Here is a 17,635-nt window from a genome sequence, read left to right as displayed (position 1 = left end):
TAGTGGGCTTAATCTCACTAAGTGTATATTTAGTTTATCATATGTATGATCTGATTTACCCTTTTGTTTATTAGAATAATCTTAGTCTCAAGTATTTAGAACTCTCAAGAACTCAGAATTTATGTGTTTGTGACTAAAGTTCCAAGGACATTATTTATTCATCATTTGTTCTTCAATCCTGAGATTACTAGAAGGGGAATGATTTTTGTCATATCTGCATACCATAATTACAAAAATACTTTAGTAATTTAGCAATAGACTTATTTTTTACTTAAGTATATTTGGGGATGGAAAATAAGTGGAAAGTCAGTATTATATGGCACAAATAAAAGGTATTAGTAAATACAAGTTAAAACATAACAGTATTATTTGCCAAAAAATCCTGAAACTGAGGCATTGTTTCTTTTTGTTAAAGAGAGAGCACATTTTTAGAGATGTTAAAGGTAAGTTAAAAAGCTGATTAATGTAAAAGTTTGAAAGAGGACTGAAAAAAACTTTCTCAATAATGCTTCATGTATCTATACTAGAAAACCTTATTTTAGAAAACCTTTTCATAACTGATAGTTAAGTCTTATTAATAGGACTCTCTTAAGTTCAGTTGAAATACCAAGTACTGTTTTGTTTTTATTTCTATTTACAGTGTACTCTTATTAAAGATTCTTGTAGTAACTAGGTAAAAGATTTTGCAGATTAATTTAGTAATCTCTAATCTATTACCAAAAGTCTCAAGCATTCAGGTCTTTAATTTTTAATGATAGACTTAGGAATCTCAGTACAAATATTCTTTTAAAATAGACTTAGAGAGTATAAAGTCTTTTGACTTGGCTATTGACATAAAAGGGATTTATTCCTTTGCCACTAATTAGTCTCTGAATAATGCACACAGAGTAATGCACCGTATAGGAAGTTAGTGGCTTCTCCAAGTTTAATTTGGTTTGCAGAGCTAGAATTAGAACCAACATCACTTGCCTTCTCACCTAGTTACCTTTACAATACTGTGCTTCTTGACAAACTATAACTTGATTCCATAGTATAGGCTTCAGAGTTACACTAATGGTTAATTGTGTGTAGTTAACTGTGACCAGGTTCTGTATCCATGAGAGACACTTGATACTATTATTAGCCTCAGAGAAGTTCGGTATTTCACCTAATATTATAACCTGATTTTTCTTGCCTTTCTAAGTAAAATTCATTCTTAATCTGTCTATAGTATTTAGATCTAAACTTTCTTTTACAAGCTGAAACTCATTCTCACTCCTAGAAGTTCCTAAGTCATTTTCCTTTTCCCATTAGCTTTTTAGTTCCTTTATACTTTTTATTTCTTCTGCCATTGTGAGCATCTCACATACTGTTAAAAGGAAGCAGTGATAATGTGTGTCCTTGTTTTATTCTTAATTTGAGGTAGTGTTTCTGAACAAATGAAGTGAATTCCTTAAGTCTTTATTACTATTAGAGAAACATTTTAGAAAAAAACCATACATCTGAAATATTCACCTTTACTGAAAATATAATTTAACTGTATTTAAAAGCAATATTAAGGATTGTTACAGCATGTAGCTCTTCAAGTAAAGTATTTTCAACTGATGATAATATACCTTTGTGGGGGGTAGGCATAGATCATGATTAATTGAAGAGGTTTTTTTTTGTCATATAAGTTATTTTAATAAATTATTCTCCCTTTTCCCCTTATAAAACTACCAGGTGACTATGACAGTCTTGTTAGCTCTCTCTGGAGCTGGTAGATTTTTAAGTATATTCTTATTAAAAGTCAACACTACTAGTGTCTATCAATGTGGCTTGATGGGAGAAAGACTGAGTTTCTTCTCTTCCTGGAGATGTCTATTTCTATTCTGATCCACGATTGATTGGGATAGTGCAAGCTCACCTTTCATAGAGGGAGGAGGAGGGTGGATTAGGGAGAAAATCCTTCATGAACCTTCAGTAGAATCTTATCCTTTGTGATCCTTCTGTGGAATTTTCCCAGCTCTTAATTTGGATTGTGATGTAATGTTTGAGCTAAGCAGTTGATAGCTATCAGGGGGCCGATGAACTAACTAGATTATGAAATGGTATGAAAAATACATGTTAACACATATGTGGTGGGCTCCATAGCTTTCTTTTGATATCCAAGATGAATTCTACTTGAAAGGTTAAGAATCAAATTACGTGAATTCCTTAAGTGAATTCATTGTGGGGAAGGGGAGAGAGGGTTTGGGAAAAGAAGTGAGGAGGGAAGCAAAGGAATTTGTTACTACTAGAATGACAATATATGATGTCTTAAACTATTTGTAGAGTGGTATTTAGGAACAACAGTCAATGAATAACTGTTTTAGGCCATCACTTGTTGGGTTAGCCATGCAATAATTGATTTACAACTTTCATAAGTTCTTCCAAAGCCAGAGATTCTGATTTATAAAGTATTGTCTGTTCACAGAGGTAAAAAAAAATGTAAAAAGTAGAGGATTTGGCAAGAATTTTACCAAATGTTAGTAAAAAATAAAAGGTGTTTTGTAGTTATTAAGCTTTTCAGTAACACAGAGGCTTTTTTATTACCCAGTAACATGAGTTACAAAAGTCTATTAGAAACTACCAAATAAATATTTAACCTGGCAAATTGAGATTGAAACCTATTGTCAATGTGGCCAAGAATATAGCTTTATTTAATTCCATGTAAGAACTTTTAAATGATTTTACTGCCATTGCCTCATATCTTTATTGACTTTTTGCTTAATAACTTTGGGTTGATTTTAGGCCACCAAAAAAATGGAAATGAAAGAGATTGCTAAACACAAGACACTGTGGAAAATGAACTCAGCCAGTGAATCTTTATTGATTACTGGTGTAGAAGACAATCCTTTGAAGAAATTTACCATTCCCAAGATTAGGAGGGCAGCTGGGAAAGGTAATAATATTTCTATAAAAGATGGGGTTATTTCATAACTATTACTTCATTTCTCTGCTTCTTAGTTTATTTTTGACTATAAAATTAGCTTAAGTCGGGCCTTTAATGCCTTAAACACACATGTACACAAAATGGAATAGACATGTCTCCTGTTCCTCCTAAGTACACCTAGAAACACTGGACATCATAAACAAAACAAACATAAGAAGACTGCAAAAGGTGAAGAGAAGATGACAGATTGGCTAGGGACCCAGAGACTCAAGGAATGACATAGCAATAAGTTCTCTGGATTTTCTTTTTATTTCCTCCATGTCTCAGATGGTATGCACACAACTCAGGAATGCCAATTGTCACAGACCCAAAAAGTCCCAAGAAAAGTCTGTTCTCTGTTGCCAAGGACTGGGAAAGGGACATCCTAGGAAGGTAGAAGTCTATTTGATAACAAACACCCTACTCCTGCAAAATAATAGGTTGGTGGGGGCAGCTTAGCCCCTATACCTTTGTCAGCAAAGGTAAGTAGAGGCATAAACTTCCACCTATGTCTGTCCCCTTCGTGACAGTAACAAGTTCTTCTCCCTGCCATCCCCTGCCCTTGCAGTGTCAGTGGATTTCTACCCCTGCCCTGTGGTGATGAATCACTCCTCATTGGGACTAGATAGAGTCAGTGAAGACCAAGTAGGGAACATAGAAATCTATTACACCCACCAGTAACAAGGCAACTGTCTGCCTCCCACAGTGTCAGTGGAGGCTGAGTAAGAAAATGGACTTCCACCACTTGGTCATGGTTAACAGGGCATCCCCCCAGGGCATCAGTGGAGACCCTTTGGAAAGCCAGGACTTCAACCCTGCTGATCGTGAAGATTCAGCACCCCCCACTTTCCCTATTGGCACACTTTATTCTACCAGTTCAGTTTTAGTAGAGGCTTATTAAAACAAGATTAAATGTAATCCAGAGTCTCTTGACAATAATAAAATGACCAAAATGTAATTTTTTTAATCCTCACCCCGGGATATGTTTATTGATTATTTAGAAGAAGGGAGAGAGAAACATTGATTTGAGAAACATCATTGGTTGCCCCTTGTACGTGCCCCAACTGGGAACCAAACCCGCAACCTAGGTATGTGTCCTGATCAGGAATCGAACCCGTGACCTTTTGGTGTATGGGGTGATGCTCCAACTGAGCCACACTGGCCAGGGCCAAAATGTAATATAAAAATTACTTATCTTACCACCACCCAGGAAAATCTCAACTTGAATGAGAAAAGATCATCAACAGAAGCCAGCAATGATAAAACAAATATTTAAATTATCTGACACAACCTTTAAAGCAGCCATCATAATGATGTTTCAACAAGCAAGTATAAACATTCTTGAAACAAATTTAAAAAATAGAAAATCAGCGAAGAAATGGAAAATGTAATAAGGAACCAAGTATAAGTTTTGGAACTGAAAAATACAATAATTTATAAAAAACTTATTTGGATGGGGTCCAGAGAAGAATTGCAAAGACATTGGAAAGAATCAGAAAATTTGAAGATATAGCAATAGGAATTATCCAGCCTGAGCAATATAGAGAAAACAGAAAAATTTAACAGAGCAATAGGGAGCTGTGGAATAATAATAAAAGATCTAATATCTTTATCCTTGGAGTCCCAGAAGTAGAAGAGAAAAAGTGTAGAGCTGAAAAAATATTTGAAGAAATATTGGCTGAAAATATCCCAAATTTGGCAAAAGGCATAAAACTATATATTCAGAAAGATGTATAAACCCTAAACAGGATAAACCCAAAGAAGTCCATTCACAGTGCATCATAATCAAACTTCTGAAAACTAAGTACAGAAAAAATCTTGAAACTTGAATCTATATGTTATCTATAGGAGAAAAATTATTTAACTGACAGTAGATTTCTCATTAGAAATCATGGAGCCCAGAGGAAATGGCCAACGTTTTTCAAGTGCAGGAATAAAATAACTGTCAATCCAGCATTTTGTACCCAGCAAAAAATATCCTTCAGGACAAGTGAAATAGACATTTGCCAAAAAAGTAAAACTGAGAATTTTTTCATCAGCAGATACATCCTAAAAGAATGGCTAAAAAAGTTATCCAAACAGAAAATGACAAAACAAAGAAACTGCGAACATTAAGAACAAAGGGAGAACAATAGAAAGAATAAAAATATAGAGAAATATAGTAGACTAGAGGCCTGATGCACGAAATCTGTGCAAGGGGCTCAGCCTTCGCAGCCACGGCGGCTGCCTTGGCCCTCGCAGCCCTGGCTTCATCTAGAAGGACGTCTGAAAGGTCGTTCGCCTGTCCGGTCTAATTAGCGTATTACGCTTTTATTATTATAGATCATTCTCCTCTTGAGGTTTCTTTTCTTTTTAATATATTTTTAGTGATTTCAGAGAGTAAGGGAGAAGGAGAGAGATAGAAACATTAATGATGAGAGAGAATCATTGATCAGCTGCCTCTTGCACACCCCACAATGGGGATTGAGTCCAAAACCCAGGCATATGCCTTGACCAGGAATCGAATTATGACCTCCTGGTTCATAAGTCTATGCTCAACCACTGAGCCATGACAGCTGGACTCCTCTTGAGGTTTTTTATTATGTTTGACAGTTGGATCAAAAATTAGAACATTTTCTGACATTCTCAGTGAATATAGAGGAAGTATTTAAGACAATTATGAAGCAAGATGTTACCATTGAAGGAAACTGGGTAAATGGGCTAATAGGATCTTTCTGCACTAATAAGATCATATTGCAACTGCATGTGAATCAGAATTAAAACTTTCTAATAAAAATGGAATTTTAAAAATGTTCAAGTAACCCACAGGAATGCAGGAAAGTGAAATAGAGAATTAAGTAGCTGAGAGAAAAATAAAATAAACAGTTAAATGGCAGGTTTAAGCTTTAACATATTAATTATATTAAATGTAAATTATCTAAATACACTAAAGACAGAAGTTGACACAGTGGATTTAAAAAAATGTGAACCAACTATATACTATCAAATCCAGTTCACATACAGTGCTACAGTTTGGTTGAAAATAAATACATGGAGAAATACAGGCTATGCAACCAATAAAGCAGGAGTGGCTATTTAATTTCAGATAAAATAAACTTCAGAGGGACAAAAATGATCAGGGAAAAAAGGGGGATATTGTGTAATAATGAAAGGGTCACAGCACTAATAATAACAATCCTAAATGTGTATTCACCAAACAACAGAACTTCAAAATACATGAAGCAAAATTGATAGAACTGAAAGGAGAAAGGGACAAACCCAGAATTATAAAGACTTTAGCTTTCCTTTCCCAACCATTGATAGAACTACTTACACAGAAAATCAGCAAAGACATAGAAGAACTAAATAGTGTCAGCCCACAGTATCTAATTGATGTTTTTACATTACCCAACAACAGCAGAGTAGACATTTTTTTTAAGCTGCCATTTGATACTCAAGATAGTACATTGGGCCATGAAACAGATTTTAACACATTTAAAGGAATTGAAGTCATACAGATATGTTCTCTGACCACATGAAAACTAGAAATTAATGTTTCCAAGCACATGGAAAGTAAACAACATATTTCTAAATATTCATGAGATTTCAAGAGAAAATAAAAATAACATTAAACTGAATAAAAATGAAAAATGCAACATTAAAATTTGAGGGACAGAGCATTGCTCACCAATTTACAGCACTAAATACTTGTATTAGAGAATGGGAAGGTAATCTAAGCTTCTACCTTAAGAAATTAGAAAAAGAATCTATAATAATAAAAATTTAATATGCAAATCGACCAAACAGCAGAACGATCATCTGGACAATCACGTTATGACACATACTGGCGACAGGCCAGCCAAGGTGGGTGCGATGTGATTGGTCAGGGGGGCCCGCCATCGCCCCACGATCACCCCACAGAGGGAGACCCAGGCTACCGCCGGCGGGGTGATCAGTCGAGGGGGAAGGGAGAAGTGGCAGCAGATGCGGGCAATGCCAGGCCAAGGCAGGTGCAGGTGGGGGGTGGGGCCGGCTGCCCACAGCTGGCAACCGGGGGAAGCCTGGGTGCCGGCAGCCAGAGGGAAGCCTGGGTTCCAAGTGCTGGCAGCTGGAGGGAAGCTCTGGTGGTGGCAACCAGAGGGAAGCCGGTGCCGGCCGTCAGGGGAAGGAAGGCCTACCCTTGCACGAATTTCGTGCATCAGGCCTCTAGTAACATGATAAACCCAAAACAAGCAGAAGAAAGGGAAAATCTCAAGTATTTGATTATTTTGTGTCATATATCAGATATACAATTGTCATTGTACAAGGATGTAATTTTAAACACAAACCACTTGCCCTTTTCTTTATCTTTAGTTTACTTGTCATCTTGTTTCACCAATACTAGAGAGTATAGTTTCATACAGGACACTCTTAATCAGTGCCGACTTGATGTAAGGTGTGATCTACAGTCGTCATGGCAATTTGGGGATACAAAACTAGTTCACAATAAGGATCTGGAAAAATGTTTTACTTCTAAGAGGTAAGTTACTATGATCTAAAGAAGTTTGAGGTTTCGTTTTGTTTGTTTTTACTATAAAGTCTTCTATGAATTTGTTATTTCTACCATTTGAGGTTTTATAAATATTACTAAGAAAATAAGTACAGATTTTGTTTATTCATTATTTTGTTGCCTTCTTATAGACTTTTGTGACAGTCAAAAGCTAAATGTGAGATTTGATTAGTGAGTTTTATACATTAACTAGAGGCCTGGTGCATGACATTCGTGCACTGCCGGGGGGGGGGTGTCCCTCAGCCTGGCCTGAGCCCTCTCGCAATCCGGGACCCCTCGGGGAATGTCTGCCTGTCAGCTTAGCAGGAGCGGCCTAAGCCGGCAGGCGGACATCCCCTGAGGGGTCCTTAGCGCTGCCACTGCACTCGCCAGCCATGAGCCTGGCCTCTGGCTGAGTGGCGCTTCCCTGGTGGGAGCGCACTGACCACCAGGGGGCAGCTCCTGTGTTGAGCATCTGCCCCCTGGTGGTCAGTGTACGTCATAGTGACCGATCTTTCTGCCATTCAGTCTGTTTGCATATTAGCCTTTTATTATATAAGATTAGCTAGATTTCAGACATTCCTAACTTTTTAATCTTGGTAAAATTTTTAGAAGCATACATCAGCACATTCATTAAGCATCAGTTTTGAAGATTCTTTGTGCCTCCTGCTATATAAAACAGCAGTTAAGATATTTAAAACGTAACTTTTTTCTTGACTTAACCCTTCAAAGACTGAGTTGATGTTTTTATTAGGCAAGATAATACCTGTCTATTTCCAACTATTCCACTAGAAGTACTATTTTTGAAACTTAATTTTTTAAAAGTACACCTTCTCCTTTTTGGGAAGGCACATTCCATTATGTTATTTTGATAAGAACCAGAGCATATGCAAAGTTCTCATGGTAAACATTTTATATTTATAGGTATAGATCTTATGTGAACAAAATTTAATTTAGTTTTTTCATTATCTGAACTTGCCTCCTTCACCAATTTGCATTTATCTTAAAAGTTGATGGACCTATCCTTAGAACTCATTTTGAAATGTTTGGGGTTTCTTTTTTTGTTTTAGAATCAATTCTTCTTGACTCACACATGTTGTCCCACTCAGTGGTTTTTGGGGAGAACTTACGGGAATGATAGAATTAGTTGATGGTATATTCTATTTATCTAAAAATCCCAGTTTTGAGCAAAAGTAAAATGGAGTGGATATATCCTACCCCTTGCAGATAGAAATAACAATGTCATCAAAAATGAATTTTTGGCATTGTTCCTTGATTTCGGTTCTTTTAGGCATTTAATAATTTTGTTCTTTTTAATAATGTCCCCACCACCACCACCATGTAACATTTTATTTTCAACCTGTTATTTCTCCTTGTGAATGTTACAGAAAAATTAGAACAACTACCCAACAATGCAAAACATGTTAATCATTTTTAATGACCAATAGGTATAGTATATATTGATTTCTAGCCCAATTAGATAAACTCACTTGTTTCCTATAGAACTTTATACTGGTTTTATAGAACTAACAACAATACATTAGTTTTGTCTGATTTCCCTACTGCATTGTGAGTTTCATTTTATATGTTTTTGTGTTCATAATATGAAACTGAGTCTGGCAAAACAAGGGCACTTAATTATTAAATTAGGTTGAATTTTTATTTAACCTAACCTAATTTTATATGTTAAAAAATGAATGATAGGAAGTTCCCTTAAGTAAGTGGTAAGGCACAGGTAGAAAAGAAAAACAAAAGGGTAAGTAAATAAGAATGGTTAGCAGAATAATAGAATGAAAAAAGAAAGTATTAATAACATTGATTGTCTCTGGCTTTTCTTTTTATCACTTCCCTTAGAGGAGTTTATAAATCTGTGGTCTCAGCAAAAGAAAGTTGCTACAAAAAGATACCAGTCTCCATTATCTACATGCCATCTACCACTTGCTAATTGTGAAAGCAGCAAGAACACATTAATCTAAATATCTATGTATTCGATCATTCATTAAACAATTGAGTGCCTACCATTTCAGATATTACAGTTGACCCTTGAACAATATTGCAGTTGGGGCACTGACCACCTCTACAGTTGACCCTCCTCATATACGGATCCCCAACTGCAGGTGGAAAATAGTCTTTGATATCCTTAGAGAAAAATGTTTTCTCCTCAGCCTTAAAGAATTTACATTCTAGTGGAGAAAATGTCCAGCTAAATATAATGTTATAATAAAGATATAGGTGTACAGATGAGGGATTGATTATTTGTCCTAAAAATCTTGAGAGATGTTGTGCAGAATAAGGAAATTTGAGCCCACCTTAATGGGTAAAAGAGAAACTGAATTCTTAAGTCCATTACCTTATTTATTTATATCAGTTTGATCCTTTTTTGTTTTACAATAACTTACCTTTAAACATCACCCTATCTAATAAAAGAGTAATATGCAAATTGATCATCACTCCAACACAAGATGGCTGCCCCCATGTGGACATAAGATGGCCACCACAAGATGGCCAGCAGGGGAGGGTAGTTGAGGGGAACCAGGCCAGCAGGGGAGAGCAGTTAGGGGCAATCGGGCCAGCAGGGGAGGGCAGTTGGGGGGGACCAGGCCTGCAGGGGAGAGCAGTTAGGAATGACCAGGCTGGCAAGGGAGGGCAGTTAGGGGTTACCGGGCCAGCAGGGGAGAGCAGTTGGGGTGACCTGGCCTGCAAGGGAGGACAGTTAGGGGTGACCAGGCTGGCAGGGGAGGGAAGTTAGGGGTGACCAGGCCAGCAGAGGAGGGCAGTTAGGGGCGATTGGGCTGGCAGGGGAGCAGTTAGGCATCCATCAGGCTGGCAGGGGAGTGGTTAGGGGGTGATCAGGCTGGCAGGCAGAAGCGGTTAGGGGCATTCAGGCAGGCAGGCAGGCGAGCGGTTGGGAGCCAGAAGTCCTGGATTGTGAGAGGGATCCCAGATTGGAAAGGGTGCAGGCTGGGCTGAGGGACAACCCCCGCCCCATGCATGAATTTAGTGCACCGGGCCTCTAGTAAATATATAAAAGGATATCATTTTAAAGAAGATCAGTAGCCAGCTTGATGCTGTGGTTGAATTTCTACTTGACATCTCAATTTACATTCCATTCCTGGTGAGTAGGCTGAGCATGGTTAGTTTTATTCACTTTATTTATGATTTCCAGAGTGGGCAGAGCCAAATCAGTTTGGGCCAGTGACACTCTGAGAACATATTGGCTTAGGGAAGGGGGGCGGGGGCGGGGAAGAGTCTCTGGAAAGAAAAGCCAGGTTGATGTGAACAAGGAAGCTTGTTGCTCCAGCCACTGATAGCACTCTTAGAATAAGAAGAGACTAATGATGTTTGCATACCCTAAAGCTGAGAACAGCAGAACAAAAAGGTAGAAAAAAAACAGAATTCTTAACATCTGAGCTATGAAATCATCAGCCCTGATAAAGTCTGCCTGATGTCTGAATTTCTTGTTATAAGAAGTTAACTTACATTTAAGCCAGTTTGAGTGGGTTTCTTCTATACTTGAAGTTGCTACAGGCACCTCTCATAGACCCCAGAGAGATGTTTTCAGCCAGCTCCCTGAGTCAGAGGGAGAGAGCTGTCCCCATCTGGTTTCTTGTCTTCTCATATGAATGAATTCAAGGCAAGTGACTCCAGATAACTGCGTTTTGTTAAAGCAAATTTATTAAAAAAGTAATATAAGAAAATAAAACATGCAAGTTTATTAAAGGAGCAAAGCAAGCAAATCTATTATCTGACATAAAGTGCCAATGGGCTCTCTCAGCTAATCTGAGGAATGAATGGGGTGGGGGTTTCTGCCTTATATACTTTTCTGCCTATAGATTTAATTCCTCTACCGAATATCTTGGTACAGATTAATTTTCAAGGTCCCCCTTTTACTTTGTTGTGGCTTTCCCAGAATTTGTGAGAAGCACCTGGCAATTTTATCTTGCTAAGCTCCGAGACTGGTGGCTTTTCTGTTTAGGGAGTGGGGTGAGATAAGACTGCACTCTTCCTTCCTCTTCCTCCCTCCTCTCTCTGTTGTCTTTTAATACTTTCAGGGTGATTTAAGCTTTGCATTCCTTGATTGTATTAAGATTCCTCCTTCTCTCTTCCTTCTCTGCCCCCTCCTTTCCTGCATTCTTTGGGGACACATTAACCACTTACTCTCAAGTGTCCTTGCTATTATTTCAAGCAGGCTGCAGGCTGCCAAACTATTTGGCCTTGTTTAATTTTCTTGTCTCAGTCTCCCTATTCCTCCTGCCTTGGAATTTTTCTAGCTTCTTACTATCCTGTAACAAAGTCAACAGCATTCCAACTGATATTGAAGGGAAAGGCATCTATATATATACTGGAGGCCCAGTGCACAAGATTCGTGCACTTGGGGGAGGGGTCCCTCAGCCAGGCCCAGCCCTCTCACAGTCTGGGAGCCCTCAGGGGACATCCTTAGCACTGCAGCAAAGGTGGGAGAGGCTCCCGCCGCCACTGCTGCGCTCACCAGCTGTGAGCCCGGCTTCTGGCTGAGTGGCGCTCCCCCTGTGGGAGTGCATTGACCACCTGGGAGCAGCTCCTGCATTAAGTGTCTGCCCCCTGATAGTCAGTGCACCGCATAGTGATGGGTCATTCCACCATTCGGTCAATTTGCATATTAGCCTTTTATTATATATAAAGAGATAATATGCAAATTAGCCAAGACACTGTAGCGTCACGACCACTCAGGAGGAGGCTGCGTGCACAGGTGGGTGGGAGGGGACTGCGTGCGCAGTGAGGCAAGCCACAGATGGCACAGGTCTGCAGAGAACAGGGCCTGCCAGCTGCCGTGGTGGCAAGCAGGCCCGCAGACAACAGGGCCTGCCAGCTGCACACGCCGGCAGTCCCACCTCTGTGTGTGAGCTGCAGAGGAAACACCTTTTTTTACAGCTCATTGGTTAAGCTCCCCGTACGCCACTCTCAGTGTTCTTGGTAACTTGAGTATTAAGAATCCAAGAAGGTGATCTATGGTTTTTCTACCTCACTCGTGGAGGAAAAAACAAAGGTCCGCTGCTGGAGAGGCTAAGAAATGTCATACCTGCCTTAGCCAGTTTGGCTCAGTGTAGAGAGCCTTGGCCTGCCGACCGCAGGGTCCAGTTTTGATTCTGGTCAAGGACATGTACCTAGATTGCAGGCTCCTCCCTGGCTGGGGCCCAGGTCAGAGCTCATGCAGAAGGCAACCAATCAAATTGTCCCTCTCACATTGATGTTTCTCTCTGTCTTTCCCTCTCTCTTCCACGCTCTCTAAAAATCAATGGAAAAATATCCTCAGGTGAGGATTTAAAAAAAAGAAAGAAAGAAATGTCATATCCTATAAAAGAGACATCTTGAAAATGCTTAAAGAAAGTTGTCATTTTTTCGTGGTGAAGGGACTGAAGTCCATGTTGATGAAAACACCTTGGTGGCTGCGGTGGCCAACAGTGGCAGCAGCAGCAGGGTGATGGGGGTGGCGCCTTCCCCTGATCAGCCTGGTTACCTCCTGCAGAGGACATCCCGTCAGTAGGACATCCCCTGAGGGCTCCCAGATTGGAGAGGGTGCAAGTCGGGCTGAGGGCACCCCCTGTGCACGAATTTTGTGCACCGGGCCTCTAGTACTACTATAAGAGATTCTAAAATATGGATTTAATCTGGAAAGAGGTCAAAAAGGAAACCCACGCCCTAACCCAGTGGTCGGCAAACTCATTAGTCAACAGAGCCAAATATCAACAGTACAACAATTGAAATTTCTTTGGAGAGCCAAATTTTTTAAACTTAAACTTCTTCTAACGCCACTTCTTCAAAATAGACTCGCCCAGGCCGTGGTATTTTGTGGAAGTGCCACACTCAAGGGGCCAAAGAACTGCATGTGGCTCGTGAGCCGCTGTTTGCCAACCACTGCCCTAACTGGTTTGGATCAGTGGATAGAGCGTCGGCCTGCAGACTCAAGGGTCCCAGGTTCGATTCCGGTTAAGGGCATGTACCTTGGTTGCGGGCACATACCCAGTGGGGAGTGTGCAGGAGGCGGCTGATCGATGTTTCCTTTCATCGATGTTTCTAACTCTCTATCCCTGTCCGTAAAAAATCAATAAAATATATTTATTTTAAAAAAAAAGGAAACCCACTGTTCCCAGATGGGAAGTTCGTGATATTCCCTTATACTTTAGGACACAGACATATATGGCTGTGGTTTGGGGGAAAATTGTACCAAAAAATTCAGGGTATTGAAGTGCTTTGTCCATTTTCTGCTTAGATCCAAGAAGTCTTAAAATTTCACATCTGGTCAGAAAGAGCTTATGGCCTAGTTTTGTTACAGAATTTACCAGGCGACCGAAAAATATGCAGGAGTACCCAGAGATACAGGAAAAACCCATTTATTTTCAGATGTTTCACATGTACTAATACAGTGACTCAGGGGTCACTTCTCTAAATCCTGAGCAAACCAATATGGAGGAAGCTCTCCCTTTATACCCTTTGGTTTCTTTGTCCCCCAAATATGGATGGGACTTCCCGACCTTTCGTGGGCTTTGCAAAAAGCCCCGTGTGTGTGTTGGGATGGGGGCTGTGACACACCTAAAGGCTTGGCCTGGCGCAAGCGCTGATAACCCCTCTGGGGGTTGTGTATTGTTCATGGTTTATGGCCTCTGTAAAGTGGGAGTTCTTAGGTAAACAGGTCTTGCAAGACCAGATTGTGGAGAAAGGGGCAGTGATTGTACATTAGGTTACTGGCAGATTCAGATTGCTAGCCCCCTCAAAAATGTCTTATTTTCCCCATCAGTTTCACAGATCAGCTTTGCAAAGTTAACTTGAGGAAAGGAATTATTTTTTTCCAGAGTTAATATCAATGGGAGTTTAAAAGGAAAGATTTAATGGGAGATAAGTATGCCACAAAGCACAAATATATTGCCTTCTACCTTTCCCATATACCTCCTTTTGAGCACTTCCTAGCTGGTAAGTGAAATTATTCAAGTTTTTATAGTAAAGATATATTTTAAATGCAATTTGGGAGAAGAAACTGATTGTATCAAATTGGAATAGGTAAGGCCCACTCCAAATGCAGGGTCATGGGGGATGGAAAGGTTTGAAAGGCTTGTTGCCAGGAGACAAATTGCTAATCACAACCATTGTCTAAACAAGATTTTGCTGTGGTTACTAGCCTTTGGAATTTTGAGGGCAAAGAATTCTAGCTACTTCTTTTTAAAAGGATATACTTTGTGCTAAGGGCCAGTTAACACTGACCATTTTTGTGTCGTTCTTCACTTTTCTGAATTTAAATATAGTTATCCTAATTTTTCCTCCATCAGTGTATTTTGGGTGTAGATAATTTTGTAGCCATTTCTTGCCTAATGTTGACTATATGGATCTATATCCACACCTGTTGGAAATGAAGGCATATTACTCCCATTGTGGATCTGAAGTTAACTGCAGTAACTGGATGAGACTTTGGCTTACTCCCTTTTGTGAAGTGGATGGAAGGTGTTTGGTGTGAGCATGAGCATTTTGAAAGTATATGTGTTAGAAGAGTGTGTATGAAGAGTAATCAAATGAGTAGACTGTGATCTCCCTAATAATTCTAAATCATCTTACATACTTAGACTAAACTATTCTTTGTTCCATTCCCCTTGTCTTTATTGGTTTACTGATATCCAAATCTATTCATTATTGATATGTTAAACAAAACTTTAACTGTCCACCATCCAGAACTGAAATATCATTGCTGACATGTACACATAAGGAACTGTTTGACATTGAAATTGGGACTCAAAAGAACTGTTGGCCCAGAAAGAAACTCACTACAGACTGATTCATTTGCCTCTCAGCATAACCATTATTGCTTGTCTCATTTTCGGTTCTTATAAGTGTATTTCTAGTATCACATGATCTCACTCATCTAGGGAAAATAATGAACAACATAAACTGATGAACAAAAACAGACCCGGAGACAGGGAAGCATCGATCAGACTGTCAAACCTCAGAGGGAAGGTAGGGGAGGGTGGGGGAAAGGGGGAGAGTTCAACCAAAGGACTTGTATGCATGCATATAAGCCTAACCAGTGGTCACGTACAACAGGGCGGTGGGGGCATGCGTGGGGAGGGGTTTGGGATGGGAATGGGGGGATGAGGACAAATATGTGATACCTTAATCAATAAAGAAATTAATTAAAAAATAAAATAAAGTTTTCTTAAAAAGAAAGGTTTTATTGAGCCAGTGCTCTCTAGAAAAGGACCAGATCCTGGGGCATAAAGTCTAAACCTCCAAGCAGCGGGGCTAGATGGAGAAAACAGCAGTGTCTGCCGTCCTGGAGTTGATGGGCTTTTAAATACATCAGGTAGGCTGAAGAAAAATGCAAGTTGTTTTGAAAGTTGTATGAGGGGGATTCAGCCTGCTTTTGCTGGCTTTAAAGAAAGAGGGAAGGTGTTCTGAGCCAAGGAAAGCAGGTAACTTCTAGAATTTAGGAACAGCCTTCAGCTAACAGGCAGCAAGGAAACGGATGTCAGTCCTCCAACTCTAAGTAACTGACTTGTGCCAGCATGAGATCCTCCCTTTGAGCTTGAGAAAGGAACACAAACCCAGATGATACCTTGATTTTAGCCTAATGAGACCCATATTGGGCTCATGACCTACATAACTGTAAGATAATGAATTTGGTTTGTTTTAAATCCGCTACACTTCTAGTAGGTTTTTTTGTTGTTTTTTTTTGAGGGGGCGTGTTTTTTTTTCTTCTGGTAGTTTTTTACAGCAACAATGGAAAACTAATACACTACCTTTTGTGTGAATTAGAAAATTTCCTTTTTTTACAGATTTATTAAAATACTAGAGGACTGCCCTAACCAGTTTGGCTCAGTGGATAGAGCATCAGCCTGCGGACTGAAAGGTCCCAGGTTCGATTCCAGTCAAGGGCATGTACCTTGGTTTCGGGCACATCCCCAGTAGGGAGGTGTGCAGGAGGCAGCTGAACGATGTTTCTCTCTCATCGATGTTTCTAACTCTCTATCCTCTCCCTTCCTCTCTGTTAAAAATCAATAAAATATATTTTTAAAAAATACTAGAGGACCAATGCACAAAATTCGTGCAAGAGTAGGCCTTCCTTCCCCTGGCTGCCAGCACGGGCTTGCCTCTGGCACCCGGGACCTGGGCTTCCCTCACAGTGCCAGCTTCGTCTGGAAGGACGTCTGGTCTAAATAGCATATTATGCTTTTATTATTATAGATAATTGACATAACATTGTATAAGTTTATGGTGTACAGTGATGATTTGATTCACTTACATATATACACAAGAGGCCCAGTGCACGAATTGGGGGCCGGCCAGGGTTGGCTGGCCGGCCCCACCCCCTGCTCGAACTCCTGGTCGAGGGGACAATTTGCATATTAGCCTTTTATTATATAGGATTGCAAAATGTTTACCACAGTGAGGTTAGGTAACACATTCTTTACCTCACCTAATTACCATTTTGTTGGTATAATGAAACCATTAAAGCTCTCTCGAGGATATGTCTTTATTGATTTTATTGTTTTAGAGAGAGGAAGGGAGGGGGGTGAGAGAAAAACATTGATGTGAGAGGGAAATATTGATTGGTTTCCTCCCATACGTACCCTGACTGTCAGGGATCAAACCCGAAACTTAGGTATGTGCCCTGACTGGTAATCAAACCCTCGACCTTTCAGTGTATGGGATGATGCTCCAATCAACTGAGCCACACCAGCAAGGGCTAAAGCTCTATTCTTCCAGCAACTTTCAAGTTTACAATTCAGTATTGTTAACGATAGTTGCCATGATGTAATTTAGATCCTCAGAACTTATAAATGAAAGTCTGTACCTTCACCAACATTTTCCCATTGACCCCACTCTTCAGGCTCTGACAACCACCATTCTACTCTGTTTCTATGAGTTGGATGTTTTTAGATTCCACATATGAGATCATAATGGTATTTGTCTTTCTCTTTCTGACTTACTTCGCTTGAAAGAATGCCCTCAAGATCAATCTGTGTTCTCAAAAATGGAAGGATTTCCTTTTTTATGGCTGGGTAATATATTATTGAATGTGCAGTATACCACATTTTCTTTATCAGTTCATCTGTGGATGGACATGTGGATTATTTCCATGTGGTGGCTATTGTTAATGCCAAAATGAACATGGTAATGCAGATATTTCTTTGAGATAGTTGATTTCATCTTCAGATACGTACTCAGAAGTG

General features: G+C 39.7%; 1 protein-coding gene across 1 annotated transcript in view; it reads left to right on the top strand.

Annotated features, from left to right (window-relative positions):
- TEX15 (testis expressed 15, meiosis and synapsis associated) overlaps window positions 1–17,635 on the top strand; it is a gene marked incomplete at its 3' end in the record, with an annotated part of 94,290 nt that overhangs the window by 30,973 nt on the left and 45,682 nt on the right. The window contains exons 3-4 of the mRNA XM_080659014.1: window positions 2,752–2,902; window positions 7,265–7,430. Coding sequence (XP_080515140.1) covers window positions 2,764–2,902; window positions 7,265–7,430 — 305 coding nt within the window. The 5' untranslated portion in view covers window positions 2,752–2,763. The remainder of the gene's footprint in view (window positions 1–2,751; window positions 2,903–7,264; window positions 7,431–17,635) is intronic.

Source organism: Plecotus auritus, assembly GCF_963455305.1.
Source record: "Plecotus auritus genome assembly, chromosome: 3".
Classification (NCBI taxonomy): Eukaryota; Metazoa; Chordata; class Mammalia; order Chiroptera; family Vespertilionidae; genus Plecotus; species Plecotus auritus.
This window is presented reverse-complemented; position numbering and strand designations above follow the sequence as displayed.